This window comes from Sorex araneus, chromosome 2 (genome assembly GCF_027595985.1).
Source record: "Sorex araneus isolate mSorAra2 chromosome 2, mSorAra2.pri, whole genome shotgun sequence".
Lineage (NCBI taxonomy): Eukaryota > Metazoa > Chordata > Mammalia > Eulipotyphla > Soricidae > Sorex > Sorex araneus.
Genome location: NC_073303.1, coordinates 205,834,838 through 205,862,211, shown reverse-complemented (window position 1 = coordinate 205,862,211; position 27,374 = coordinate 205,834,838). Strand labels below are relative to the sequence as shown.

General features: G+C 60.1%; 1 protein-coding gene across 2 annotated transcripts; it reads left to right on the top strand.

Moving 5' to 3' along the window:
- Positions 1-1,796: 1,796 nt before the first annotated feature.
- RUFY1 (RUN and FYVE domain containing 1) lies at positions 1,797-26,828 on the top strand. 2 transcript variants are annotated; one of them, XM_055127931.1, is made up of 18 exons: positions 1,797-2,094; positions 5,951-6,127; positions 6,910-7,027; positions 9,346-9,447; positions 11,316-11,439; positions 12,741-12,802; positions 13,184-13,249; positions 14,324-14,393; positions 17,538-17,639; positions 19,376-19,492; positions 19,916-20,083; positions 21,936-22,033; positions 22,671-22,790; positions 23,006-23,135; positions 24,536-24,630; positions 25,212-25,260; positions 26,240-26,317; positions 26,494-26,828. In XM_055127931.1, exons 1-18 carry the CDS (start codon positions 1,809-1,811, stop codon positions 26,635-26,637), a joined length of 2,106 nt encoding a protein of 701 aa, XP_054983906.1. In that variant the 5' UTR covers positions 1,797-1,808; the 3' UTR covers positions 26,638-26,828. The 2 variants fall into 2 exon arrangements, with proteins under 2 accessions (XP_054983906.1, XP_054983907.1); XM_055127932.1 differs by lacking the exon at positions 1,797-2,094 and adding an exon at positions 2,145-5,854.
- The last annotated feature ends 546 nt before the right edge of the window (positions 26,829-27,374 follow it).

Below are 27,374 nucleotides of genomic sequence, written 5' to 3'. Positions count from 1 at the left end.
TGTGTTTTCAAAACTATCATGAAATGAATTTTCCCTTGGGATGAGGACAAAACTATTATCGGCTTCTGAATTTGCCCTAAAAATAACACCTGCCACGATGCGCTCCATATTCTTACAAAGCAGCCTTCGCAGTCTTTTTATTGGGGGGGTGTCACACCCAGCAATACTCAGAGGTTACTCCTGGCTCTGCACTCCGGAATCAGGAATCACTCCTGGCGGTGCTCAGGGAACTATATGGGATGCCAGGGATCAAACCCGAGTTGGCTGCATGCAAGGCAAATGCCCTCCCCGCTGTACTGTCGCTCCAGCCCCACCTTTCTCAGTCTTGAAAGGAAAATCAAAATATTACAACAGTGGGCTGAAGCAATGGTACAATGCAGAAGGTGCTTGCTTAGCATGCAGCCGACCAGGGTTCAACCCCTGGCACTCCATATGGCCCTCTCAAGCCCAGACGGAATGATCACCACTGTGAGCACCACTGGGTAGGCCCAAAAAACAAAGCAAAACATACCACTCCAGTCTTAGGGTAGGACTCCTGCTTTGCACACGGCTGGCTCAGATTCAAGCCCTGGCAGCCCGTAGCTTCTCCCAAGTCCCACTGTTAGAACCAAAGAGCAGCCATTTCAGTTGTTAGTAGCCATTCTGCTATTCTGATGATTATGTAACTGACTGCTGAACTGGGTATGAACCCAAGACCACCTACTGGGAAAGGGAACAGAACTAACAAAATTTACAATGCTTGCAAATAATGCCAATCAGTAGAAAGAAGGAATCTAGTGGTCGGCCAGGCATGGAAAGAACAGAACAAAGGGGCACCCACAGGTGGCACTGACCAATCAATTTACAGGTCAGTTAGGGAGACAGAACAATGTGGTTTTAGGGTACTTAAACCCTTCCCCACAGTTGGTGGGGGTTGTACCCCGACCATTTCTCTATGGGGTGCAGCCTTGGCCGGTCAGACTGCAATAAGTCTCTCTCTCTCTCTCTCTCTCTCTCTCTCTCTCTCTCTCTCTTTCTCTCTCTCTCTCTCTCTCTCTCTCACCAGGAGTGATGCCTGAGCACAGAGCCAGGAGGAAGCCCTGAACAATCAGTTGTGTCCCCAAAACAAACACAAATATCACTCTAGTCTGAACCACACTGAAAATGCTTCGTGCGCTGAACTCTCAAGATGCAGCCGAGATTCCATTCCTTTGGGGGTGAGGTGGCAGGAGCGGTGGTTAAGTTCCGCCCAGGGGAACTTAACCATGAAACCATGTGCCCATGAAACCACAAGATGCCAGAGACTGAACCTGGGCGTCCTGCATGCACAGCCTGCACACGTTGCCCTGCCTCTCCGGCCCAGTGTTTGGTGGTGGTTGCTTTTGGACGCCACCTGGTACTGGACAGGGCTCAGTCCTGGCTCTGCGCTCAGGAATCACACCTGGCAGGACCCAAGGACCATGTGGGATCAAACGGCACGCCACGCACACATGCAAAACAAGCGTCTTAGCTATCTACCTGGACCCTCTGGCCCACCTCTGTTTAAATCACCCCTCGGGCACTGCCAAGGCGGGTGTATGATCAGATGTGTACTTTGCAGAAACTTCCTAGTCGCAAAAGCAAGGCGGGGAGCGTAAGGGGGAGAAGCCAGGTGCAGGGAGAGGGTTTAGCCTTCGAATGGTGAGAGAAGCTGCAGGCCGGCCCGCTCAGCCCCGCCGTTAACCACGTGACGCCCGCAGCCCCGCCCCGAGCACCGGCGCGGCCACGCCCACCCACTAGGTCACGTGACAAGGCGGCCGCCGCCTTCCCGGGTCACGTGACATGCCAACATGGCCGACGCGGGCAGCGCCAGCCCGGCGAGGCCGGAACCGGAGAGCGGACCGAGCCCGACGCGGCGGGAGCCGGAGCCGGAGCCGGGCGAGGAGTTCGAGTTCGTGGCGCGCGACTCGCTGCCGGGCCCGGGCGAGCTGCGGGGCGCAGCGGGGCCGGGCTGGTCCGCGCCCCTCCTCAGCCTGGCGCGCCGCGCCACCGGCAACCTGTCGGCCAGCTGCGGGAGCGCGCTGCGCGCGGCCGCGGGGCTCGGCGACGGCGGCGCGGACGGCGGCGCGCGCGCAGGTAGGCGGCCCGCCCGGGGCTGCGGCCTGGCGGGCGGCGGGGCGGGAGCCGCCGCCCGCCCCAAGGCCCACGCGGGGTGGATGCGCGAGGTCGCTCCGCGGCTTGGCGGGCGGTGCCCGGCCAGAGCCACGAGGAGGGCGCCCCCGCGCCGTCTGCACGCCGGCGCCGCCGCCCGCACAGCCCCCTGCTCGCGGTGGCAGCCCCCCGAGTATCCACGAGAGGAGGGCCAGCCCCTGCCCCCCCGGAGCTTAGGACTTAGTCTCTCCCCCCGCACTGTGCCCCTCAACCCCAGCGTGACCCAGACCCTGGAGGAAGGCCCAGGAGTGCCCCCGAACAGGGGAGCTGCGCTGGGGAGCCCCCGGGCAGAGTGGCGGGTTTCTGCCCTCTCCGGGGAGCTGAGAACTCCCTGACTTCCGGTCCGTGGCCTGGAGGAGGAGAGCGGCCTGAAGAGTGGGAACAGGCCACGATTGTGCCGAGACTAAACTCGGCTCAGGGGGTCTCCACAGGATGAGTATAGGGGGTCGTGGTTGTGAAGATGGAAGACCCCCAAGTGGGTAAGAGATTCCATGTGGACCAGATACCCCAGTGGATCAGAGACCCACGGGAACCATAGACCCCAAATGGACCAGAGGCCGCAAGTGACCAGAGATCTCGGTGGATCAGAGATCTCAGTGGATCAGAGATCCCAAGTGGATCAAAGATCCCAGGTGGACCAGAAACAGATCTCCAGAGAATAAGAGATCCCAGGGGACCAGAGCCCCCCGTGGATGGGAGCCCATTCCTGGAGCACCCCCTGCCCTAAGGTTGGCCTCTGTCCCACAGCACACCCCTGCTGAAACAGACACAGGAAGTTCCGTAGAGGGGACAGTGACTCCCAGCACTCCCTCGGTTCAGGACACATGCCTGGGAGGTCACGGGAAAGAACACATCACGCCGTGGAAGCAGCCCTACGCTGTTTATTCCACACAGGCCTCTGGGTTTGGGGAGATCTCAGACCGAGGGAATTGGAGTCTTCTGTCCTAAAGGACCCCGTTACAGTGGGGGCACTGGAGACGGCCATTTCTCCCACCTTCTGCCAGGACAGGGTATGTGCAGACAAGAGTTTTCCAAGAGTTTCCTGAGTTCCTTCGCACGGGGCCTGGGCTCTGTAGATGGTTAGATCCTCACCTCCAATGCTGCTGGGTGGAAGGTGGGAAGTTTCGGCAAAAAAAGTGGGATTTGCCTGTGGAGGGTCCCCTAGCTACCCTCTGGGTCACATTGTCAAACTTCAGGTATTTCATGTTGATCAAATCAGAAGGGTCTCCATACGGGAATCCCCTGACTCCTAATCCATTGTGTCTATGTGATTCTGGGTCACATCAGGCAGTGCTCAAGGCTGACTCCTGACTCTGTTCAGGGCCCACTCCTGGCTCTGGGCTCGGCTCACTCCTGGTTCTGTGCTTAGGGGCTACATGTGGTTTGGGGGTTGCACCCATGCTCATGGTGTTCTGGGCATGCCCATTTTGGTTGCCCTGCCTGTGTGTGGTCGGTGCCACACACCAGGCTCCTCTCCCCTTTTCCCTGCCTTTCCATAATGGGATTTTCGTGAGTAAGTTATATCAGGAGCCAAAGCAGTAGCATAGTGGGGAAAGTACTTTCTTCGCATGTGGCCAACTCATGTTCAGTCCTCAGCACCCCACAGGGTTCACCGAGCCCCTCCAGGGGCGACCTTGGAGCACAGAGCTGGAAGTCTGCACTGAGCACTGCCAGGTGTGTCCCCAAGCAGAATCGGTGTATCCAGCAGAAAATTACGGCATCCAGATGTCCTTCACAAAGTCCTTTGCCTTGAGCTGTGACTAGAACCTTCTTGTTGGGGATGGTGGGGCTGGAGTAGGGCCAGAATCTCTTCTGGGGCCTGGAATGGAGCTGCCCGGGGCCAGACACCACCAGCACACCGTGGCCGTATGTGCCACAGGCTTGTAAGGTCAGCCTGCTGCTACCCCCACGCCCTCCGAGGTGCTCCCGTCGCCTCATCCCCCGACGCCTATGTGCGTCCGTCCGTTTCGGGGCTTCTGCGCCCCACAGTGGGTCTGCAGGGTCTGCTCTTGGCTGGCCCCCACTGCCCACCCATTTCATGAAGCATTTCATGTGCATTCAGGGACCCCTAGACTGGGTGGAAACTAGAAGATGGGGCAGGGATGTAGAGGCAAAGGACTGCAACCCCAGGTTGACCCCCCAGAGCCGCACGAACCCCCCAGCATGGTAGAGCCTGGAGGAGCCCCTCAAACAAAAAACTGTCCCCCATCCGGATGCTTTGTCATTTGTTTAGGGGGTGCACCTGGTGGTGCTTGGGAAATACTGCCGGCTCTGTACTCGGGAACACTCCTGGCAGGGCTCAGGGATGATACAGGGTGTTGGGACTGAGCCCAGCCTGGCCCTGTGCCAAGCGAGCGCCCTGCCTGCAGTACTGCCGCTGGGCCCCACCAAATGCTTCCTTTACTTCCACCCGCACCGCCCAGATGTAAAGTTCAGGCTTTGTTTTTTCCTTTGCTCAGGAGGTCAAAAATAATTTTTAAGATCTTGTATTTGGAGCTTTGGGGCCACCTGCCACCCCTTTTCCCTCTGCTCCGGAGACACTGCGAAGTGCACAGAGGGCTTGTACCGTACCAGGCTTCGAATCAAGGCCCCGTACATGCCGGAGCAGATGGTGGTCATTCGCCCCTTCCCCACCCAACCCTGCCCACCTGTACTCGCCCTTGAGTGCCACAAGAAAGAAATGCGCCATCCAAAGCACCGGCTCCAACAGAGGGTGGGTTGGAGATACAGCCGGGCTTCAAAGGAATTGAGGCCTCGGGTTCGACCCCAGCCGTAAGCATCCTGACCTGCTGCAGGAGGCTCGTGCCTACCCATTTACTAAAGTGGGGCTTACTGCGCTGCTCCCTGTGCTGCTCCCTGCGCTTCCTCCATAACTCCCCACGGGCTGTCTCTGCGCTTCCTGCGTAGCGCCCCTAGCGTAACTACTCGTGCCCTGCCTCCTGTGCTTCCTGCGTAACGCCCGTGCCCTGCCCCCTACGCCTCCCGCGTAACGGTCCGGGCCCTGCTCCCTACGCCTCCCGCGTAGCGCTCCGGGCCCTGCCCCCTACGCCTCCCGCGTAGTGCTCCGGGCCCTGCCCCCTACGCCTCCTGCGTAACGCCCGTTCCCTGCCCCCTACGCCTCCCGCGTAGCGCTCCGGGCCTGCCCCCTACGCCTGCTGCGTAGCTCCTCGTGCCCTGCCTCGGCCCTCCGAGAGCCGAGCCCGCGTACAGGCCCGGGGTTGACGATCTGCGAACTACGCGGCTTCACCTCCGCCCGCTCCCACGCGCCACCCACGTCTACTACAGGCGTTAGCCCCCTCAAGGGCCAGCAGTTGTGCTAGTGCGGGGCAGGGTGTGAGCGAGGCCGCGCAGACATGGCGCTGGGAGACTCCCCCGGTCTTCGCGCTCCGTGGGCGTGTCCTCGGCTCGCGTCTCCTCCAATCGGGGCCCCGGGCGGGCCACGCTTCCCTGATTGGGGCGGGGCTTACTGGCTCCCCCGTCCTTCTATTGGTCGAATGTGGAATCGCGACGTTCCGTGGCGGGCCGTTGCCCTAGCAACGCGCGGAGCACGGGGGCTAGGCCCCTTGTGACTGGCCCGCGGTCCGAGCTGGCTTGCGATGCGGCTGCGCCCTCCGGGATCTGGGACGAGAGAATCCTTCGAAGGCCAGTGAGCTTCTCGGCCCGGACCCATCACCCGCTGTCTCGGGTATGAGTGCCCGCCCCGTTGCACGCACGCAAACATCCAGTCCACCCGTCTCACCTGGCACCTCACGCCGCCGGACCCCGGCGTCTGTCCCCGCAGCTTCCAAGAGCCAGATGACAACGGAAGAGCGCGCCCACCTGGTGCACCTGCTCAAGCTGAGCATCAAGGTCCTCCTGCAGTCGGCGCTGAGCCTGGGCCGCAGCCTGGACGCGGAGCATGCGCCGTTGCAGCAGTTTTTCGTGGTCCTGGAGCAGTGCCTCAAACACGGCCTCAAAGGTGAGTTGGGGACCCCCGGCGCCGGGGAGGGGGTCTCAGAGCTGCAGCGTCACCGCCCGGCATGGGCGACACCGTGCCAGCGCCGCGCCGGCATCCTCCCGCCCTCCCCCTTTGCATTCACGGCTGCGAGGCAGGGACCTCAGCCCTCTGAGCCACGACCCGGCCAGCACCCTGTCAAAGTAATGGCAACGTCGCCTTTGCTTGGTTTGGGAGCCACATCCGCCTGGGTCAGAATTCGCACCCGTCAGTTAAGTGAGCGCCTTTCTGCCCGACTGAGCGCTCAGGCTGGTCGTGGTGGGGTGCAGGGCGGGGGGGGGGGTGGCCTCAGGGAACCAGCTGGATCCGCCTTGCTAGGCAGGTGAGCTCCTACCCCCTGCACTCGCTTTCCCGGCCCAAGGGCTATTTGATTTAATTTTTGGCTGGGGGGTCACGCCCGGCGATGCTCAAAGCTCACTCCAGGCGGTGCTCGGGTGACCGCATGGACTGCTGGCCGTTGACCTAGGCTGGGCTCATGCCCAGCAAACCCCCTGCCTGCTGTGCTGTTCTGTCCAGGCCCTAAGGGCAATGTGCCGGTAGCCACATCAAAAAAAAAAAAAAAGTTTAATGGCTGACAGTAGGATAGCAGGTAGGTGGTTTGCCTTGCACAAGTCCGGCTGGGATTCAGGCTCCAGCATCTCATCGGTCCCCCGAGCCCAGCCTTGAGTGATCCCTGAGCTCAGCTCTTGAGTAAGCCCGGAGCACTGCAGAGGGATAACGGAAACAGTGGCTCTCTCTCCCTGCAGTGAAGAAGAGCTTCATTGGCCAGAACAAGTCCTTCTTTGGGCCCTTGGAGCTGGTGGAGAAGCTGTGCCCCGAAGCTGCAGATATAGCCACTAGTGTGAGGAATCTCCCGGAACTCAAGTGAGTAAGAACCGGGACTCGGGTTTGATTGGGGGGGAGGGAGCACTGCTCCAAAACAGTGCTCAAGGGACCCCAAGGCTATTCTCTGCCCTGTGTGGCCACTGGAACCTGGCACTGCAATGCTGGGGTTCCAGAAAACCACTCTGGTTTTGCCCTGCCAGGCAAGGGAGAAGGGGCCAGGGCAGAGGAGTGAACGCAGAACCAGCCTTGTCAGTCTTGGGACCCTCCAGCGCAGTACTGGGGGGGTCAGGTTCGCGCCCCAGCCGCCACTCAATGGCTTGTTTTGTTTTGTTTTTTAATAAGGAGGGGTTGAGGGGCTGGAGTGATTATATAGAGCAGAGGGTTCTTGCCTTGCATGTGGCTGACCCGGTTCAATCTCCGGCATCCCCTAGGGTCCCCTGAGCCCTCCAGGAGTCGGCCCTGAGCTTTGCCAGGTGTGCCCAATTCTCCCCCCCCACACACACACACACAAAATGGGGGGGTTGGTTGTTTGTGTGGTTGGTTTTATTTTTGTATATATAGTGTAAATGAATTCTGGTTTTTTATTTATTTTTTATTATTTTCGGCAACATGGTTGTAAGGATGATTTTTGTTTTATGGGAAGTGGGGTTTGAGCACAAGTGGCAGTGCTCAGGGATCGCTTCTGACTGAACTCGGGACCATGTGGATCATCAGGGTTGGACCCGTCCAGGAAGTGTCTGAGCCCTGGCAGTATCTCTCCAGCCCACTCTTTTTTTTTCTCCTTTTGGGTCACACCTGGTGATGCACAGGGGTCACTCCTGGCTCTACACTCAGGAATTACTCCTGGCGGTGCTCGGGGGACCATATGGGATGCTGGGATTCGAACTCGGGTTGGCTGCATGCAAGGCAAACCCCCTGCCCGCTGTGCTATGGCTCCAGCCCCTCTCCGGCCCACTCTTATCCCACACACAGGGCCTGCATTAGAACAGCCTCCAGTGGCAGGTAGCAGGCACTTTCCTCAGCCGCCCCCAGCTCCCAGCACTCTCTTAATACTGTGCACGAGTACTCTCCTGATGGTGCTTCCTGGGGATTCTCTTTTTTTATTTTATTTTATTTTATTGGGGGCTGGAGCGATGGCACAGTGGGTAGCACAGGTTCCATTCCTCCACCCCTCTCGGAGAGCCCGGCAAGCTACCAAGAGTATCCCGCCCGCATGGCAGAGCCTGGCAAGCTCCCCGTGGCATATTCTATATGCCAGAAACAGTCACAAGTCTCACAGTGGAGACGTTACTGGTGCCCCCTGGAGCAAATCGATGAGCCATGGGCTGACAGTGCTACAGTGATTATTTTATTGAATCTCCATGAGATACAGTTACAAAGTGAGGTTCAGCCGTACAGTGATCGAACACCCATCCCCCACCAGTGCACATTTCCACCACCAGCGTCCCCAGGTCCCCCTCCACCTCGTCTCACCCTGCCTCCCTGGCAGACAGTCCCCCCATACTCTCTCTGCTTTTAGGGCACTATGTTTCGCCCGACTTTCCCCCCCACCATTCAAGCCTGCTTCCCAGGGGCAGACGCCAGATGACTTATTTTCCGTTGCTCGTTTTGAATGTGAGAGTTTGTGCGGCCACTGGAGGCTGGCGTTGCAGGTGGTTGGGTTCGAGACATCTCTGTAGGACACTGGTTTGGGGACTCAGCTGGGCGTCTCTGGAGCAGGGCTGTGGGTGCGCTGAGCTGGCGCCCGCTGGAAGCCTGTGGGCGTGACAACCGGGCCAACGAGCGGGCGGGCAGCCGGGAGGGACAGCGGCTGGAGAGTCAGTCCTGGACCCGCGTACCTGGCCTGGCCGTGGACACGCCTGGTCGCCGGGTTCCATTTGGGGCAGGCGGGGAGACGCACGGGCGCCATCTGGGGGGAAACTGGCCAGCAGGGGCCCAGAGGGATCTCCGGTGCCGAGGTGCCGTCCGGGACTCGCTGCTGTGTCCTGGGGATTCTCCCAGCACTTTCCAACGTGCCCGAGTGCTCCTGACCATGTCCTTCGGGTACTGTCCTGATCGTTCTCCCCAAGGGGTTCCGACACTGCCTGCAAGTACTCCCAACAGTGCTCCTGAAGTACTCTCCCAGTAGTGCACCTTGAATGCTTTCCATGCCATGCTCTCCCTGCAGTGCCCCTGGGTATTCTCCAGACAGTGCTTCCTGAGTACTCTCCCTGCAGTGCTCCTCGAATGGTCCTTTGGCTGTGCTCCCAGAGTACTCTCCCAGTAGTGCAGGGGGAAGGAGCACTGGTCCTCGCTCCGTTGCCCTTTTCAGTCTGGGCTGTGGTGTCCCTGACCAGTAGGCCTTGTTCCACCTCCAGGACGGGGCTGGGGCGGGGCCGAGCCTGGCTCTACCTGGCGCTCATGCAGAAGAAGCTGGCGGACTACCTGCGCGTACTGGTGGACCACCGACACCTGCTCAGGTGAGCGTGTGAGATCGCGGGTGAGTGTGCGTGTTTGTGTGTGAGAAAGTGAGTGTGGGGAGGAGTCGGTGTGAGTCTGAGTCTGTGCGAATGGGTGTTTGTGTAAGGATATGGTGTGTGTCTGTGTGTGTACGTGTGACTGTGTGTGATTGGTGTGAAGTGTGTGTATGTATGTGTGACTATGACCTTGTTGGTGTGAGCATGAATGTGTGACTGTGTGGTGTGTGAGACTGTGTATGTGTGACTATGTATATCTATGTGTGCATGTGTGGTATGATTGTGTGCATGTGTGACTTGTGTGTGTGCATATGTGACTGTGTATGTCTGTGAGCATGTGTGACTGTCTTAGTGTTTGCGTGTGTAATCCTGTGGTGTGATTATGAACATGTGTGACTTTGTGTGCCTGTAGTATGTATAAGAGTATGTGTGTGACTGTGTGGGTGAGAACATCTGTGTGGTATGTATGAGAATGTGTGCGTGTGACTATGTGTGATGTGTGTGCATGTATGACTGTGATTTGTGTTTATGTATGTGCTTATATGACTGTAACTGTGTGGTGTGTGTATGTATGACAGTGTGGTATGACTGTGTTTGCATGTGTGACTGATGTGTGGAAATCTGCATGTGCAATTTTTTGGTGTCTGTGTGTGACTGTGTGCATGTTTGGTTGTGGTGTATGTGTGTGCATGTGTGTTTGTATGGTGTGTGTGTGTGTATGTGTAGCTCTCCGAGCTCCTGAGTGCTCACGGACCATAGACGACTCCTCAGCTAATGAAATGTGTGTGCGTGTGTGCCCGCATCTGGAGATTTCCTTTCCAATGTACAGCAGTGACTAAGCACCAGGGGCAAAGGGATATGGCTCAGGGTTGGGCACTTGCCTTGTGTGAGCAAGACCCAGAGCTCGAACCCTGATACCACATGATCCCCCCAAACCGAAATGAATGAATTTGCCTAAGGAATGGGATCGCCTTTCACGGGCCTGGCCCTGTGCCCTCTGTGGACTTTTGAGATCTGAGCTAATAATTAAGCTCGACTTTCCAGCCCAAGCACAATCTTGAATATTCCAGCTACTTTGTACTTAGTGAAGTACTTATATTGGGTAATTTCGAAAAATTATTTTTCATTGTTTTTTGGTTTTGTTTTTATTTTGACTTTTTGGGTCACACCTGGCTCTGCCCTCAGGAATTACTCCTGGTGGTGCTCAGGGGACCACGTGGAATGCCAGAAATCAAACCCAGATCAGCCATGTGCAAGGCAAATCTGCACCCACTGTATTATCGCTCTAACCTATTTTTCATTTTGTTTGGGGGCTATTCCTGGAGGTGCTCGGGGCTCCCTCCTGCTGGGGCCTGGGGCTCAAACCCAGTCTGCCATGTTCAAGGCAAGTTCCATCCCGTCCTGACACTCTCCAGAGCTGTCTTTATTTTCAAGAACTATTTGGGCCACACCCGGCAGTGCTCAGGGCTTGCCCCTGCTCGAGGGGGTCCCTCTGAGGTGTGGAGGGTCGACTGTGCCTGCCCACTGCACTGTCTTTGTGAGACGCCTGCCAAAGCATCTTCATTTTTCATTTTTGCTTGGGGGCCACACCCGGCAGGCTCAGGGCTTCCAGTTAGCTCTGCACTTAGGGACCCTTACTGGGGGGTTGGGTGACCTTACAGGGTGCCAGGGATTGAACCCGGGTCAGCCACGTGTGAGGCAAGTGCTCTCCTCACTGGACTATCGCTCGGACCCTCCAAAGCGGGCACGAGTCAGTCCTAAATAGGTTTGTCCAGACGGGGCTGAGGCTGGGAGCAGAGCATGCGCCCCGCAGGGCCTGCAGGTGGGGGGCACCCAGGCTTCCTCCTACCCAGATGGGCCCTTTCCTGCAGCGAGTTCTACGAGCCACAGGCTCTGATGATGGAGGAGGAGGGAACTGTGGCCGTCGGGCTGCTGGTGGGCCTCAACGTGCTGGACGCCAACCTCTGCTTGAAAGGGGAAGATCTCGACTCCCAGGTACGGCGGGGGGCTGGGGGGGCGTGGGGGGAGGGTTCAGTTCCCACTTGGCTCCAGAGACCCACGTCTCGTTGATTGTGTCCCAGGCCGCACCCATGGGTGCTCAGGGCGTACTCCTGGCTCTGCACTGCTGGCGTGGCTCAGGGGATCATTTGATGCCAGGGATCGAATCCAGGCTGGCCACGTGCAAGGCAAGCACCCTCCCTGCTGCACTGTTCCTCTGGCCCCAGTTTTATCATTCCTTGCCCAGAACCTCTCCTGGCCCTCATCAGCAGTTTAGTGAAATCCAGCTGGAGAATGTTCGTTTTGTTTTTGCTGTTGAGCCACGCCCAGCAGTACTCGGGGAACTCCTGGTGTGCGCGGGGACTCTGTGGGATGCTGGGAGTCCGAGCCAGCTTGGCCGTGTGGGGGTGCATTGACCAAGCGGGGCGCTCTCGCTCTGGGCCCCCTACTCGCTGAAGTCCACTTTTTTTTTTTTTTTTTTTTTTTTGCTTTTTGGGTCACACCCGGCAATGCACAGGGGTTACTCCTGGCTCTGCACTCAGGAATCACCCCTGGCGGTGCTCAGGGGACCATATGGGATGCTGGGATTCGAACCTGGGTTGGCCACGTGCAAGGCAAACGCCCTCCCCGCTGTGCTATGGCTCCAGCCCTGAAGTTCACTTTTGATTCTGCACGTAAAACCAGGCACATTTCTGGGGCTGGAGCAATAGCACAATGGGTAGGATATTTGCCTTGCACGCAGTCAACCTGGGTTCGATTCCCAGCATCCCATATGGTCCCCTGAGCACCGCCAGGGGTGATTCCTGAGTGCAGAGCCAGGAGTAACCCCTGTGCATCGCCAGGTGTGAAGCAAAAACAAAAACAAAACAAAAACCAGGCACATTTCTTTGTTGTTGCTTTGTTGGCCACATCCAGCAGAGCTCAGGGCTGACTCCTGGCTCGGTGCTCGGGCATCAGTCCTGCCTTGGTGCTTGGGGATCACTCCGGGCAGTGTTCAGAGAACCCTCAAGAGCCCAGGGACTGATGAACTTCTCCACTCGAAGCCCTGCCCAGTCCTCGAGGGGCCCAGTCTTGGCGGTCGCCACTGGGCTCGGGGAATAGCAGTTCCAGGGCCGTCACCGAGTGTTCTCGGTGTCTCTTCTCCTGTTTGGCCTGGAGGGAGCCTGGTGGTATCGCTGACGTGGCACTGGGAGGAGAGAGGAGATGCGAGGATGGGCCCAGGAGAGCGCGCTGCCCCTCCCCGCTCCTTCCCGAGGCCCGGGCTCCGTGGCTCACTGGCGCTGCTCACTCCCGCCCAGGTCGGGGTCATCGATTTCTCACTCTACCTGAAGGACCTCCAGGACCTGGAGTCTGGCAAAGAGTAAGTGCTGCCGGGGGCCTCGTGGCTGCCTGGCCTCTGGGCCCCGGGGTAAATGCTCCGCTGGCACGCAGACATTGGGGCTGCATAACACGCTGTGTGGTCCCATCTGCGATCAAAATTTGGGTTTTATATATAATCTTTCGATTATTGTGGATGGTGCTGTTCCAAGTGTGCACGCGTGTGCACGCGTGTGCCGGTCTCAGTCCTGCCAGAGGCGGCTCAGGGTGGCGCTCAGGGCTGTCTCCTGAGACTGCTTTAGGCTCTCTCAGCTTAGGGCCGGACCTGACAGTGCTCAGGGCTGATTCCCGGCCCAGCAGGTCTCGGCCGGCTCTCTGAGATGGACCCCGCCCCTCCAGCCCCGTCTCGCGTGTTTCTTCCCAGGCAGGAGCGAATCACGGATGTCCTGGACCAGAAGAACTACGTGGAGGAGCTGAACCGACACTTGAGGTATGCCCCCCCTCCCCCAGCACGCCTCAGGGTCATGACCCCGTCACGGGCACCTGGGCCTTCGGGGGCTTGTCTTTGCCCAAGTCACCCTGTACCTTCTGCCAGCCTGTCCTGGTGGGTCCGTGGCTGGGGGACCTGCCTGACACCCTCTGAGCATCATTGCTCCCCCCACACTCTGGACTCAGGGGCCCCCTGAGCAGTGCCCAGGAGCCAGGCAGGCCGGGGACGGGACTTGGGGCCTCTCCCAAGGCGCCTCTGTGGCCCCTTGCCACATCCAGGTGGAGGACGGGAGACTCCCCTTGTGCCCTGGAGGGCTGAGCTTTGGAGGCACCTGCCTGGCACCGCTTGGGGGGTTGCTCAGAACTAATGCTTCGGGACTCGAACCCAGGGCCTCCTGGGTGTGGGGCCCTTCGGCAGCCCTTGGAGCCTTGCACTGGCCTGGAGTGTCACTCCGTTTGCTTTTGTTTATTTGGGGGCCACGCCTGGCAGTGCTCAGGACTGACTCCTGGCTCCATGCTTAGGGGTCCCTGTGGGGTGGGCACGTGTGGGGCAGGCGCCTTTCCCACTGTCCCGACTCTCTGGCCCTGTCACATTCTGGGTGATTTGGTGGCGTTCTGGGGTCCTTCTGGTACAGTGCTCTGGAGTCACGCACGGCACTCAGGGTTCCCGTGCAGGCTCCTGGGGTCGGGCTCGGCCCGAAAGCCGCCCTCGGTACCTCCACCCAGTCCTGGGCCCTCCAGGGTGAACTGAGTCTTTCGTTAAATGGCGCCAAGCGGAGAGTGACTCGGTGGGGACGGTACTGGCCTGGCACGTGGCCGGCCTGGGTTTGACCCCCCCCGGCCCCCGTCACCCCCTCCTGCTCCTGCTCACTTCCACGCCCATCTCCGTCCCGTACTTCCACACCTGCCGAGTCCTCCTCTGCCTGTTCTCCCGTCGGGGAGGGGCGGGCGCCGCAGCCGGGGCCCTCGTGCCTGCAGTGGGCGCTGGGCCGCCGTGCAGGGCCCGGGCTGACCCTGCTAGCCTGCCTGCAGCTGCTGACCTCATGGCTGCTCCCTCCCGCCCTTCTCTCACCAGCTGCACCGTGGGTGATCTCCAGAGCAAGATCGACGGCCTGGAGAAGACAAACTCAAAGCTCCAAGAGGAGGTGGATGGCTTTCTAGAATGTTCTAGAAATGTGTGTCGCTGAAGGGCCTATTCCTGCCCCCTCCACCCCCCCCTGCAGTCAGGGCTTAGATAAATAGGACATGAACCTCTGTGCACACACACAGAGGCCTCACCCCTGCCTCCTCTGCCACGCACCGAGTCTCTTTTTTCTCTTCCCTTCACTTCCTCCCTCCGCCCTGTCACCTGCTCGGCCTTTCCTGCCGCTCCCCAGCCCCCCTCCAGGGCGCCCCTCTCCGCACACCCCCACTCTGCTGCTCCCCCAGCCCTCCCAGCCTGTTCTTCTCTGCTTTTCTCACTAGGAAGAGAGGCTGAAGGACAGGACACAGGCGGGCGGAGGACGAAGGCTTGGCTGCCCCGAGGGCACTTCTGGTGCCCCCGGTAGGAGGAGGGGCTCAGCCAAGCCCACCTTTGCCGAGGTCACAGGTAGCGGTCAGTCCCCGGCTGCTCATGCTTCCCCACCCCTGGCCCCCTACCACAGGGCGGGGTGAACCCCAGAGCAAGGCGGGCCCGAAATTCCAGACCCAGTCACGGGGGAGCACTAGGGGCATCCCTGTGAGCCCCCTTTTCCCCTTTTCTCACCTCCAGCTCAGGTTGTGAAAAGCTGAGAGGAGCCTCGTAGCCTCGAGCTCCATTGCTCCTCGCCCCCTGGAGGTGGGGGCTGGGGGACCCCCAGGACTGACCCCAAAGACTGGAGCCGCGGGGGGGGGCAGTGCAGGCAGGCCCCCCTGCTGCTGGCCCACCCCCCTTCCCCAGATGGCTTAAACAGGTGCAGAACAGGAGAAAGCGTGTCTGCGTGACCCGTTAGGGGAGACAGAGACACTAAGGCCCCCGCAGCCACAGCACGGCGGAGACAGCACTTGCCTTGCACGTGGCAGACCCAGGTTCCAGCCCGGCATCCCCCAGGGCCCCTGAGTGCAGAGCCAGGAGTACCCTGGAGCACTGCACTGGAGGCCCCCAGCCCAAACACAGAGATGCCCACGTTCCTGATCCCTGGCTCAGCACAGAGGAGGTCTAGGGGGGTCTGTTTCTCAGGACTTCGTGCCGCCATCCCCCAGCACCTCCAGGGCGACCCCCTGGTTGGCGGCAGTTCCCGGAGCACGGCCAGCTGTGACCCAGAAACCAGGAGAGGAAAGTCAGATTAGTGGAGGGGGTGGAGAGATAGGACAGCGGGTAAGGGGCTTGCCTTGCACGCAGCTGACCCTGGCTTGACCCCCAGCACCATGTGGGGTCACCCGAGCCCCAGAGTGAGCCCTGAGCACAGAGCTGGGAGTCAGCGCTGGGTGTGACCCCCAAAGCCAGAGCCAAGTAGAGGAGGGAGAGATGGTATAAAGGGGAGGGGAAGGCACTTTCCCGGCCCGTGTGGCACGTCCCAGTTTGATTCCTGGCACCCGGGCACTGTCAGCTGTGGCTCCCGGCAAAGCCCAGAGTAACCGGAGAAGAGAAGCAGCTTCCTCAGGAGCTGCTGGTTGGTTCCTGGGCTGGAGGATGCTCAGGACCCCCGGGCAGGTGCCACGTCCCACGGAATCTCTCCATGACACTCTGAAACTCAGCGTGGGCTGTGGGAGAGAGACTTTGGGTTCACACTGTGGTGCTGGGACTGAATCCCCCACTTGTAGGTAAGGCAAAGACGCACACCTGCCCCTTTTCCCTTTCAAAATCAAGGAAGTGGGCGGAATCCATAATACGCAGGTAGGGTGCTTGCCTTGCATGCAACCAGCCCGGGTTCGATCCCCAGCATCCATATGGGTCCCCACGCCTCAAGTCTGCCAAGAATGACCCCTGAGTGCAGAGCTAGAAGTCATCCCTGAGCACCACCAGGTGTGATTCCCCCCCCAAAAAAAAGGAAGGTGCTAGAAGGTTCTAGAAGATGCTAGAGCATGAGCGTCCCTCAGGAGGCCAGGCTCAGAGCCCTCGGGGGTTTGGGGTTCACCTGGGGCTTTTCCCTGATGCTTTGCAGGACTGGACACTGGTTATTTCAGGGTTTGGGAGAGTTGATTGAGGGCTGTGGGTGCTGACCGAGAGACATTGAGTGAAGCCCCCACTGTGTTTGTTTGTTTGTTTTGCTTTTGCCTTTTGGGTCACACCCAGCGATGCTCAGGGGTTACTCCTGGCTCTGCACTCATTACTCCTGGTGGTGCCCGGAGAACCTTATGGGATGCCGGGGATCGAACCCTGGTCGGTCACATGAAAGGCAAGCGCCCTCCCCGCTGTGTTATTGCTCCAGCCCCCGTTTTCTGTTTGTTGTTTGCTGTGCCCCATTTGGAATGACGCTAAGCAGACAGCCAAGTAACAAAGGAAACCTTTGTTCCTCTCCTCCTCCTCCTCCTCTATCCTCTCCTCTCTGCAGGGTGTCCGGGGGCTGGGGGTTTGCCCTGCCTCTCTGAACCACCCCTCCACGCCCCTCAAGAAAGGTCCTGTTTCTCACGTACTTCCAGCCGTGCTCGCCGGGGGGTGGGGCAGGTCCTGGGAGGCACAGCCTGCTGGGTGGGGCGTCCTGCCTCCCCGTCTCCCAGAAGTCCGTCCTCTCCCTCAGAGATCAAAGTGACCTTTTGCTTATAAAAAATTGGGCAGAAAATGGAATCCGTGGGGAACCAATCAGAAAGGGGGCGTGGGCAGAGAGCAGCCCCGCCCTCCCCAGAGCTGGGCCAGCTCACCCCTGGCTTTGGTCATTCTTACATCTGTGCGCTACCCGTAGGCCCCATTCTCGGGGTCGGGGACAGCGCGGGAAGTAGGACACCTGCCTCGTGAGCAGCTGACTCAGCTTCCACCCCCTGCGCCCCAGAGAGGCCCAACCAACACCTGCGCCACCCTGAGCACAGAACTAGGAGTCGCCCTGAGTGCCTCCCCCCTAGCCCCCACGTGACACCACACCCGAGGCCTGGGCGTGGCGCGGGAGGCTCTGCCCGGGGTCCGAGCACCGAGCTAGGGGTGGCACCCAGTTCTCAGAGAAGCGGCCTTGCTCTCACGGGAGGCCTCAGCAGCCATGTGGGAAACGGCTCCCGTGCCAGGGCGACTCGGGCCCAGCCCACGGCTGGCTTCCCGGAGTGAGGGCCCGGCCTGTCGGGGGTCGGGGAGGTGGGCGGGACGTGCAGCAGCCCTAAGGCGCCCCGTGTCCCGCCCTCAGCTCTCCGCTGCCACTGACCGGATCTGCTCGCTCCAGGAGGAACAGCGGCACTTACGGGAACAGAACGAACTGATTCGGGAGCGCAGCGAGAAGAGCGTGGAGGTGAGAAGGTGCCTGCCCCTCAGACCCTGCACTGTACGCGCACATGCCCCATCTACATGCCAGACCACAGACAAGCCACATGCAAGACATGCCCCACACACGACACACCCCCAACTAGACACGACACACACATTCATACGCTCATGCCACAGACACACCATACATACAGATACATGCCACACAAGCGCACGCCACACACATGTATATGCTCCACACATGCATGTATCCCACACACATATGTGCCCCAACTAGACAAACCACATATGTACATGCCCCACACACATACAAGCCACATCTCCACCTCAACTTGCTGCACATACAACACACACACACCACACACACAGCATATAGACCATCCCCCTCATACACCTACACATACTACACATATATACCGTATATACATACAGCACACATGTACCACACACCGCACAGCAACATATACCACACATACACCTACATCTGTACACACTTAATACAATTTGCCACATGTACCAAAATACATACCACACAAACACCACACATACATTGACTGCATATAACATGCCACACATACATGGTATATAGGCACCACACAGATATATCAAATGGACATATATACTACATACCACACTTGTCCACAACACACATACCACACACTACACACATATATACACACAATGTCTAACACAATACCCATTAAAACACACATACACCTACACACCACAGTAGACACCCCATATGTACCAGACACAAGGAGCACACAGCATGTACATGCATGCTCATGTACACATATCACACACATGCCACACAGACACACGGGGCTGAGTGCTAAGAAGAGCCTCGGGGCTGGACTGGCAGGACATCAGGAGGGCACTAGCCTTGCACATGGCTGGCCCAGGTGTGCCCCCCAGCATCCCGGGCGTAACTGAGCCCAGAGCCGGGAGTAGCCCCTGGGCACCGCCAGGTGTGACCCCGAGAGCAAGCAAACGAGGCGGTGGGCCTGGGCCGTCTGAGGACCCTGGGTGCCTGCGGCCCCTCCGGCCCATGTCCGGGAGCGGCTGGCCCTGGGCACGGGTGTCTTATGCTCTGAGCCGCCTTTGCAAAGGAAGAAAAACACGGGAGAAGCCCAGACACGGGTCGGCGGCAGAGCACCACAGGCGAAGGGGAATGAGACGCCTCTTCTGGGACAAGTCAGGGTCTCCCTGGGGGCACCCCGAGCTGACTCCGGAGTCCCAGCGCTGCTGTGGGCTGAGGTGCCCCCCTCACCCTGCTGGGCACCCCGGTGGGATCCCAGAGAGCCAGAGATGGCCCCGGAGGGAAGGAGCTCACCTGGGGCTGGGGGACTCTGAGCCCGGGTTGAGCTCCTGGTGCACGCGGGTCTCCAGAGTGTCACCCAGGGTGGGCCCGAAGCACAGGGCCAGGACTGCCCACCTCCCACCACGAGGAAGCGCCCTGGGCACGGAGCCAGGGGGAAACCCAGCCCGCACTGGGGCGCTGCTGGGCCCAGACCTAGACTGGCTCCTCACGGGCCGCAGAGCAGAGTCCTGGTTCCATTCAGGAATGCCCCAGAGCACTGCTGGCTGAGCACTGCTGGCTGTGGCCCAGCGACGGCTCTTCCCCGGGAGAAGACAGAAGCCTGGGAGACAGCCCTGTGCCACAGGGAGCCCTGGGGGCACGTGGCAGGGTCCCCTGAGAGGGGAGGGCAGGCCCCGGTGCCGCGAGCTCGCCAGCAACAAGCCCGCCTTCTTGTGCCTCAGGTCACAAAGCAGGACACGAAAGTGGAGCTGGACACGTACAGGCAAACCCGGCAGGGGCTGGACGAGATGTACAGTGACGTGTGGAAGCAGCTGAAGGAGGAGAAGAAAGTCCGCCTGGTGAGGCCAGCTGGGAAGCTGTCTGCAGGGATCCCGGGAGGGGGTGTCGGGGAGCCAGGGCACCAGGAGGGCGCTGGCTGGCGCTGCCCAGCCCTCCAGGAGTCATCCCCCGCCACCGCTGGTGTGGACCAGTCTCCCAAACCACAGGGCGATAGTACAGCGAGCGGCGCTGTGTGCAACCCGGGCTCAGTACCTGACACCCCTCTGATCCCCCGAGCCCACCACGAGTGACTCCTGAGCACAGAGCCCCGGGTACTTCTGGGCGTCACCCCAAAACCAAAAAAGGAAAGGGCATCGCAAAGGTGGGGCTCGGAAAACTGCGCAGGCGCCCGGGCACTGGCCTCTCAGGCAGCCCACAGGGCCTCAGGACCGCCCAGAGACCCCCCCTGCACCCCGCCAGTGCTTCCCACCCACCCCCCCCAGGAGCTGGAGAAGGAGCTAGAGCTGCAGATCGGGATGAAGACGGAGATGGAGATCGCCATGAAGCTGCTGGAGAAGGACACCCACGAGAAGCAGGACACGCTGGTGGCCCTGCGCCAGCAGCTGGAGGACGTCAAAGCCATAAACTTACAGATGTTCCACAAAGTGCAGGTGGGCGTGCGGGCACAGGAGGGAAGCCTGAGCGCCGGTGGGCGTGGCTCTGGCGCTGGTGGGAGGCGTGGTTTGGGGCTGGTGGGCGTGGCTCTGACTGGTGGGAGGCGTGGTTTGGGGCTGGTAGAAGCCGGTGGTCCAAAAGGAGAAGGAGAAAGAGCCAGAAGGCAGGTGGCTCCCACCGGGAGAGCCTGGGGGTGGGGAGGGAAGCGGGACAGTGGTGGTGGGAAACGTACACTGGTGAGGGAGGGGTGCCGGGTCACTGTAGGACTGAAACCTGACCATGAGCAGCTTTGTGATGGTCTCTCTCATGGATGTCAATTTAAAAGTATTTTTAAAATTTTTTAAATAAGTAAAAATGTTGGGGGCTGGAGTGTTAGCACAGCGGGAAGAGCATTTACCTTCCAGGCGGCCGACCCGGGTTCAATTCCTCCTCCCCTCTCGGAGAGCCCGGCAAGCTGCCGAGAGGATCCCGCCCAAAGGCAGAGCCTGGCAAGCTCCCCGTGGCGCATTCGATATGCCAAAAACAGTCACAACAAGTCTCACCATGGAGACGTTACTGGTGCCCGCTTGAGCAAATCGATGAGCAACAGGATGACAGTGACAGTGAAGTAATATCGGGGCTGGAGCGATTGCACAGGGAGTAGGGCATTTGCCTTACATGCGGCCGACCCGGGTTTGATTCCCAGCACCCCATAGGGTCCCCTGAGCACCACCAGGGGTAATTCCTGAGTACAGTACATGAGCCAGGAGTGACCCCTGTGCATCGCCGAGTGTTACCAAAAAAAAAAAAAAGTGATGTCGAGTCCATGCCCAATTCAATCAGCTTGATCAATGGCTGAATAAATAGCCGTACTCATACATTGGAAAAAGAAGTGGATGAGCATTGCAGGGGAGCCTTGTGTTGGGGGTGGGGCTTGTTTGGTGGGCGGGGCTTGGGGCCAGCCGCAGTGCTTGGGTGTGGCCTGGGAGCCCCCCTCCTTCCTAGGAGGGAGGAAGCTGGGGTTTTAATGTCCCAGCAGTCCCCATAACAAGGGGCCAGGGCGTAAGGGCAGTGCCCAGGGTTGATTCCCAGCGACCAGCTATAGTGCCTGAGCGGGGCCCTGCTCAGTGCTCAGGAATCACTCCTGGTGGGCTTGGGGGGACTCAGGTTCTAGGGATCCAACACGGTGGGCGGGATGCAAGGTCACTGCCTCCCCCCCTCGGCATTAAGAGGGGCTCAGGCGCACTGGGGGTGTGCAAAATGGGTGTGTGACACTCTCCACTCCGGGTCTCTGCCTGCCTCCCCGCTCGGCAGCCGCTGGTGCCTGACACACCCAGCAGGGATGGCGCCAGACTGGCACGGGCCGACACAGGGTCGGTCCCCGCCCCCTGATACGGTCCCCCAGGTGTCCCCAGGAGTGAGCTCCCAGCCCAGAGCCGGGCGTGCCCCCACGCCAGAAGGAAGTGGGGCGGGGCTGGAGACAGTGCAGCGGGGAGGGCATTTGCCTTGCACGTGGCTGAGCCCTGTTTGATCCCCAATACCTCATACAGCCCCCCAAGCCCCACCAGGAGTGATCCCTGACTGCAGAGCCAGGAGTAAGCCCTGGGACCCCTGATATAAAACCCCCAGAAGAAAGGGGGGACCCGAGCAAGCCTTTACAGCCCGTGGGCTCTGTGCTGGGAAGCGGGAGCTTGACGGCCGCGGGGTGGCTGTCGACTGGCCAGGCCTAGTCCACAGCCCCTTCCCAACCGCATTCAGTGACAGGGCAGACCTCGCCGGCGGTGGCCAGCCCAGGCAGCTGCCTCCGGGGCAGTTCCCACTCACCCCCGGGCAGTGCTGCCCACTTGGGGAACTCTGGCTTCTCTGCAGACGGCGGAGAACAGCCTGCAGCAGAAGGACGAAGCCATTGGGGCTCTGGAAGACAAAACCAGCCACGTCGTGTCCAGCATGAAGCAGATGGAAGAGAGGTAACCTCCTCCTTGCCCGCCCCTCCCGCAGGCTCTGCAGCTTCCTGGACTATGGGGGCTTAGTCAGGCTGTCCCCGGACAGAGAGTGCCAACACCCAGCACCACCTGGGTCCCCCGAGCCCCACTCAGAGTGATCCCTGAGCACAGAGCCAGGAGTAAGCCCTGCACCACTGATGTGGCTCTGAGCAACCTCCTCAAAAAAAAAAAAAGGAAGGAAGAAAAACCAAACAGTTGTGTGAAATGAACAGGAGAAAACTCGGGCAGCGGAAGAGCACTTTGCACGCAGGAGGCAGTGCCGGGGGCTGGCACCACTGGCCCGCCCTTACCCTGAGCACCGAGCCAGCCAGGCGTGTCTTCCCAGCGCATCTACGTACAGTTGTCTGAGTAGAATCACATCAAAGTTCTTCATTTGAGGAGAGTGGGGAAAAGTAGGCGTCAGGTCACACCCCGGTGTGCTACTGCCTCTCCGTCCGGAGTGACCCCTGGCGGAGTGACCCCTGGCGGTGCTCTGGGAGCCCGAGGAAGCGAGGCACTTTCACCCCTGCCTTCTCTGACCTCTGAGGGCAGACGGTTAGCGTGGGAAGAGCCCTTCCGGAACCTTCTCCACAGCCTGACCGGCGCACCCCCCCGCCCCCAGGTTGCAGCTGGCCGAGCAGGCCCGTCAGGGCGCAGAGGACCGGAGTCGGCAGCTGCAGCAGGAGCTGGGCAGCCGGAGAGGGGCGCTGGAGCGGCAGCTGGCCCAGCTGCAGGAGCAGTGGTAGGGAAGGAGGACCCCGCTCCCATGCTTTTCCGGGCTAGCCCAAGTGTTCTAGAACCTTCCTTCTCACTTGCCTGCCTGCCCATGTTTCTCTCGAGAGTCCCCCACTGTGGGTGGGCCCCCGGGTGTTGGGGGAGGTCGGGGAGGGCTACTGCACTGCCCCCACCCCCTTCCGGCGTGAAGACCCCCGCTGAGCTGTGGGGGGCTGCACACAGCTCCAGCCTGGAGACGGAGCTGAAGGCGGAGAAGGAGCAGAGACAGGGGCTCCAGCGCCAGCTGCAGCAGGAGAGGGAGGGCGCCGCGCGGCTGCACGCGGAGCTGCAGGAGCTGCAGGCGCTGAGAAAGGTCAGAGACGAGCCCCCGCCAACTCAGAGCCCCACAGTGACCCGGCCCGCCCGGTCACGGACGGACACACACACACACACACACACACACACACACACACACACACACACACACACAGTGCATCCCTACTCGGACATACACATGTGCCCAACACAATCTTACACACACACACATACACACATGCCAGCACCCAACACAGCCCGCTCAGGCACACACACACACGCACCCAGTACAACCCTACTCGGACATACACGTGTGCCCAACACAATCTTACACACACACACACACACGCACGCGCGCCAGCACCCAGCACAGCCCGCTCAGGCACACACACACACACACACCCAGTACAACCCTACTCGGACATACACGTGTGCCCCACACAGTCTTACACACACACACACACACACACACACACACACACACACACACACACACACACGCCAGCACCCAGCACAGCCCGCTCAGGCACACACACACACACACACACACACGCACCCAGTGCATCCCTACTCGGACATACACATGTGCCCAACACAATCTTACACACACACACACATACACACATGCCAGCACTCAACACAGCCCGCTCAGGCACACACACACGCACCCAGTACAACCCTACTCGGACATACACGTGTGCCCAACACAATCTTACACACGCACGCGCGCGCGCGCCAGCACCTAGCACAGCCCGCTCAGGCACACACACACACACCCAGTACAACCCTACTCGGACATACACGTGTGCCCAACACAGTCTTGCTCACACACACACACATTACCTCAGACACCCTCAGCCCCCCAAACACCCCACATAACACCTCCACACCTCATGTACAACTCAGATACACACATGCCCCATACATACAACATCCGCAGAGCTCCCCAGACCTCATCAGACACCCTCCTCACAGCCGCCACGCAGATATGCAGCCCACACACATCCCATCAGACACCCACAAACACGGACACCCCGAACAGAGGTGCCCATGTGGGGGTGCGCCCACTCACCCCATGCCCAGTGCTGGCACATCTGCCCTCACAGACCTGTCACCTCTCGAAGGCCCGTGGCGGGCAGGGGAAGGTCTGGTCTGCCCAGTTCTGCCCCGGGAGCTGGGGCGGGACAGCACTGATCCCTCCAGGGAAGCCCCAGGACTCGGTGCCGTGCATGCAGTGCCCACCTCTCTCCCTGTTCTCACACCCCAGAACTGCCCTGGGCGTCAGGAAACCGCCTGCCTGCCACTCTGATGGCTGCTGGGCCCGGCCGAGCCCAGCGCAGTCCCTGCACCGCAGAGAACCAGCCGTGATCTCTGAGCACAGAGCCAGGAGTCAGCCAGGGGCACCCCCAGGCCCCAGAGGGCACTTCCACGCTGAGCCCAGCTTTGCTTGGGTTTCAGGAGCTGCGGGAGCTGCAGGACGAGAAGGAGGAGCTGCAGAAGGTCTGCAGGGAGCAGGAGCAGGCACTCCAGGAAATGGGCCTGCACCTCAGCCAGTAAGATGCCCCAGGCCTGAGTCTGCACACGCCCCTCTCCTGCCCCACCCACACCCCACCCCGGCTGTGTCTGAGGTCAGCTGGAGCTCAGCTCAGCACGGGGCCAGACCACCCGCAGGAGTTTAAGGCTCCTTCCCGAGCCCCCTCATGCAAAGCCCTTAGGCCCCCCAGCCCTGTGTCTTACATGGACACACCAGAAGGGGCACTCAGGCAGGGACAACCGAGCTGGGTTCCCTCCCCAGCACTGCATGGTCCCTCCAACCCCCCCCCCATCCCCAAATGAACTGAGCCCTAGACGGGAGACAGGGCAGAGAACCCCCCCTCCCTCCCCCCCCACACACACACAGGGCGGGGGTTCCTCTTAGCCTTGCCACTGGGGCTCCCAGGGCATGTCGGGGTGCTGAGACCAATCTTTGGGCTTTGCTCCTGGGGCCACGGGGATTGCTCCCGTACTCCTCCCTCTCCTTGGGTGCTCCATTGCCTCCCTCAGACTTCAGCAGCTGCTGGCAGCCGTCGGGGGCGTCTTCCAGCCACCACTCACACCCACTAGTGCTTAACAAAGTGAAATGTGTGTTTGTCAGGTCGAAGCTGAAAATGGAAGACATCAAAGAGGTGAACAAGGCCCTGAAGGTACTGAGAGCACATGGGGCCCCACCGTTCCTCTACGAGACCAGGGTGGGGTGGGGGGTGGGGGAAGAGGGAAAAACATAGTAAGTGCTCAATAAATATTAGCCATGCTCCTTAAGGTAGGATGAGGAGTGGAACAGCCCCGTTGCCAAGGAAAATGAGAGACCCATTGTGGATACGGGCGTCCCCGGGCCCTAGGCATTGTCCAGAACCAGAGTCTTGGCGCCTGCCTTCCCAAACCCTCACTGTCCACACCCCCATCTAAGTTCTCTGACCAGGCCAACCCGCCCCGTTACTGGGACACCTGGGTCCCTTGAGCCTCTGGCTTGACCTCCTGCGTGCCTCCCCCGTGCCACTCTCCCTGCACCTGTCAGCTTTCCCTTCGGGGAGGGCGTTTGCCTTGCACGTGGCTGACCTGAGTTCGATTCCCAGCATCCCATATGATCCCCCGAGCACCGCCAGGAGTAATTCCTGAGTGCAGAGTCAGAAATAACCCCTGTGCATCACCAGGGTGACCCAGAGAAAAGAGAAAAAAAAACTAAATCTAGGGCGTTTGCTTTGCCTGCAGCTGACCCCGTTTGATCTCTAGCGTCCCAGAGACCCTCTGAGCACCACCAGGAGTGATGCCTAAGCACTGCCGGATGTGGCCCCCCAAAAATGGGAGAACCTGGGGCACCAGGGCAGACCTCCAGTCCTGTGAAAGCATCTTAGATGGACACCCCAGGAAGGGCAGACCTCATCGCCCACTGCCCCCTGCCCGGCCCAAAGTGCTTGTGGCCTAGTGATCCGCAGGTGGCAGGTGCCCAGTGTGGTTAGCTTTAAGAGACACACCCCTCCCCAGCCAAAAGCGCCTTGATAAAATGGCGTCTCCTGAGTGGCCTGGAGGAGGGAGCGGTCCTCCAGAGACGGGGGGGGGGGGGGGGGGGGCCAGCCCTCTGATGCCACATCCACTGACGGTCATGCCCTGCCCCCAACCCTGCAGGGCCATGCTTGGCTGAAGGACGATGAAGCCACCCACTGCAAGCAGTGCGAGAAGGAGTTCTCCATCTCCCGGAGGAAGGTACGGGGTGGGAGGCCTTAACTGGGGCGACGGTGGGGGAGCCACCCAACGGGGGTCAGCCGCAGGGGCCCTTTAAGTTGCTGAGTGGGTGTGCCCCCTGGCGGCCGAGCCAGGTACCGCGGGAGCATGGCCTCCCAACCGGGCCCCACTTGACACCGGCCTCCGTCCCTCCCCAGCACCACTGTCGCAACTGCGGGCACATCTTCTGCAACGCCTGCTCCAGCAACGAACTGGCCCTGCCCTCGTACCCCAAGCCCGTGCGCGTGTGCGACAGCTGCCACACGCTGCTGCTGCAGGGCTGCTCGTCCACTGGTTCCTAGGGCCCCATTCACTCTGGGAGAGGGGAGGGAGGCCACAGGGTTGTCGCTGCCAAGTCCCCGGCCAAACACCAACCTCTTTTGTAGCTTTGTTCCTGCCACATCCCAGGAATTCCACCTACCCCTCTCCTTGACCCCTCCCCACTGCTCCCCCTCACCCCTTCCTTGAACTGCAATAAATTATCTATTTTTCACTCAGGGGTTTAAGCCAGGTTAATTGGGTTCACGGTGCTCAAGAACCCCAGGTTCTGGGGTTACAACTTGGAGGATCCGAGAACCGTATCTTCTGCTCCAGTCTGACGCCCTCCCCAGCACCGGAGTCCTGTATGGCCACTGCACCCCTGCCCTGGTCAGCAGCCGTACAGGAGGTGCACCCTGCCTCCTAGAGCTGCTAGCTCTAACTCCCCTGGAAGCACCTTTTCCGGCCAAGCTCCGGATGGAGGAGGCCAACCACAAACACCCCAGCCCGCGCCCGGGCGCCAGCACTGTTGGCTTAGAGACTAGGCTTGGGGGCAATGGGATGCTGGCGATCCAAGCCGGGCTTTGTGGTCAGCCTGACCTCGGGGAGCCTTCTGGAAGCTTTGCGACCAGGGTTAGTGGGGTCGAGAGTGAGCTGCAGCCAGCTTGCACCCAGAGCCAGATGCACCCAGTTCAGCCTCCCCTAAGCAGATGGCACCGCGTATCTGGATGCTCCCCACTCTGGAGGCCTGCACTAGTTAAGGTGCGAGCTTGTGTGCCAG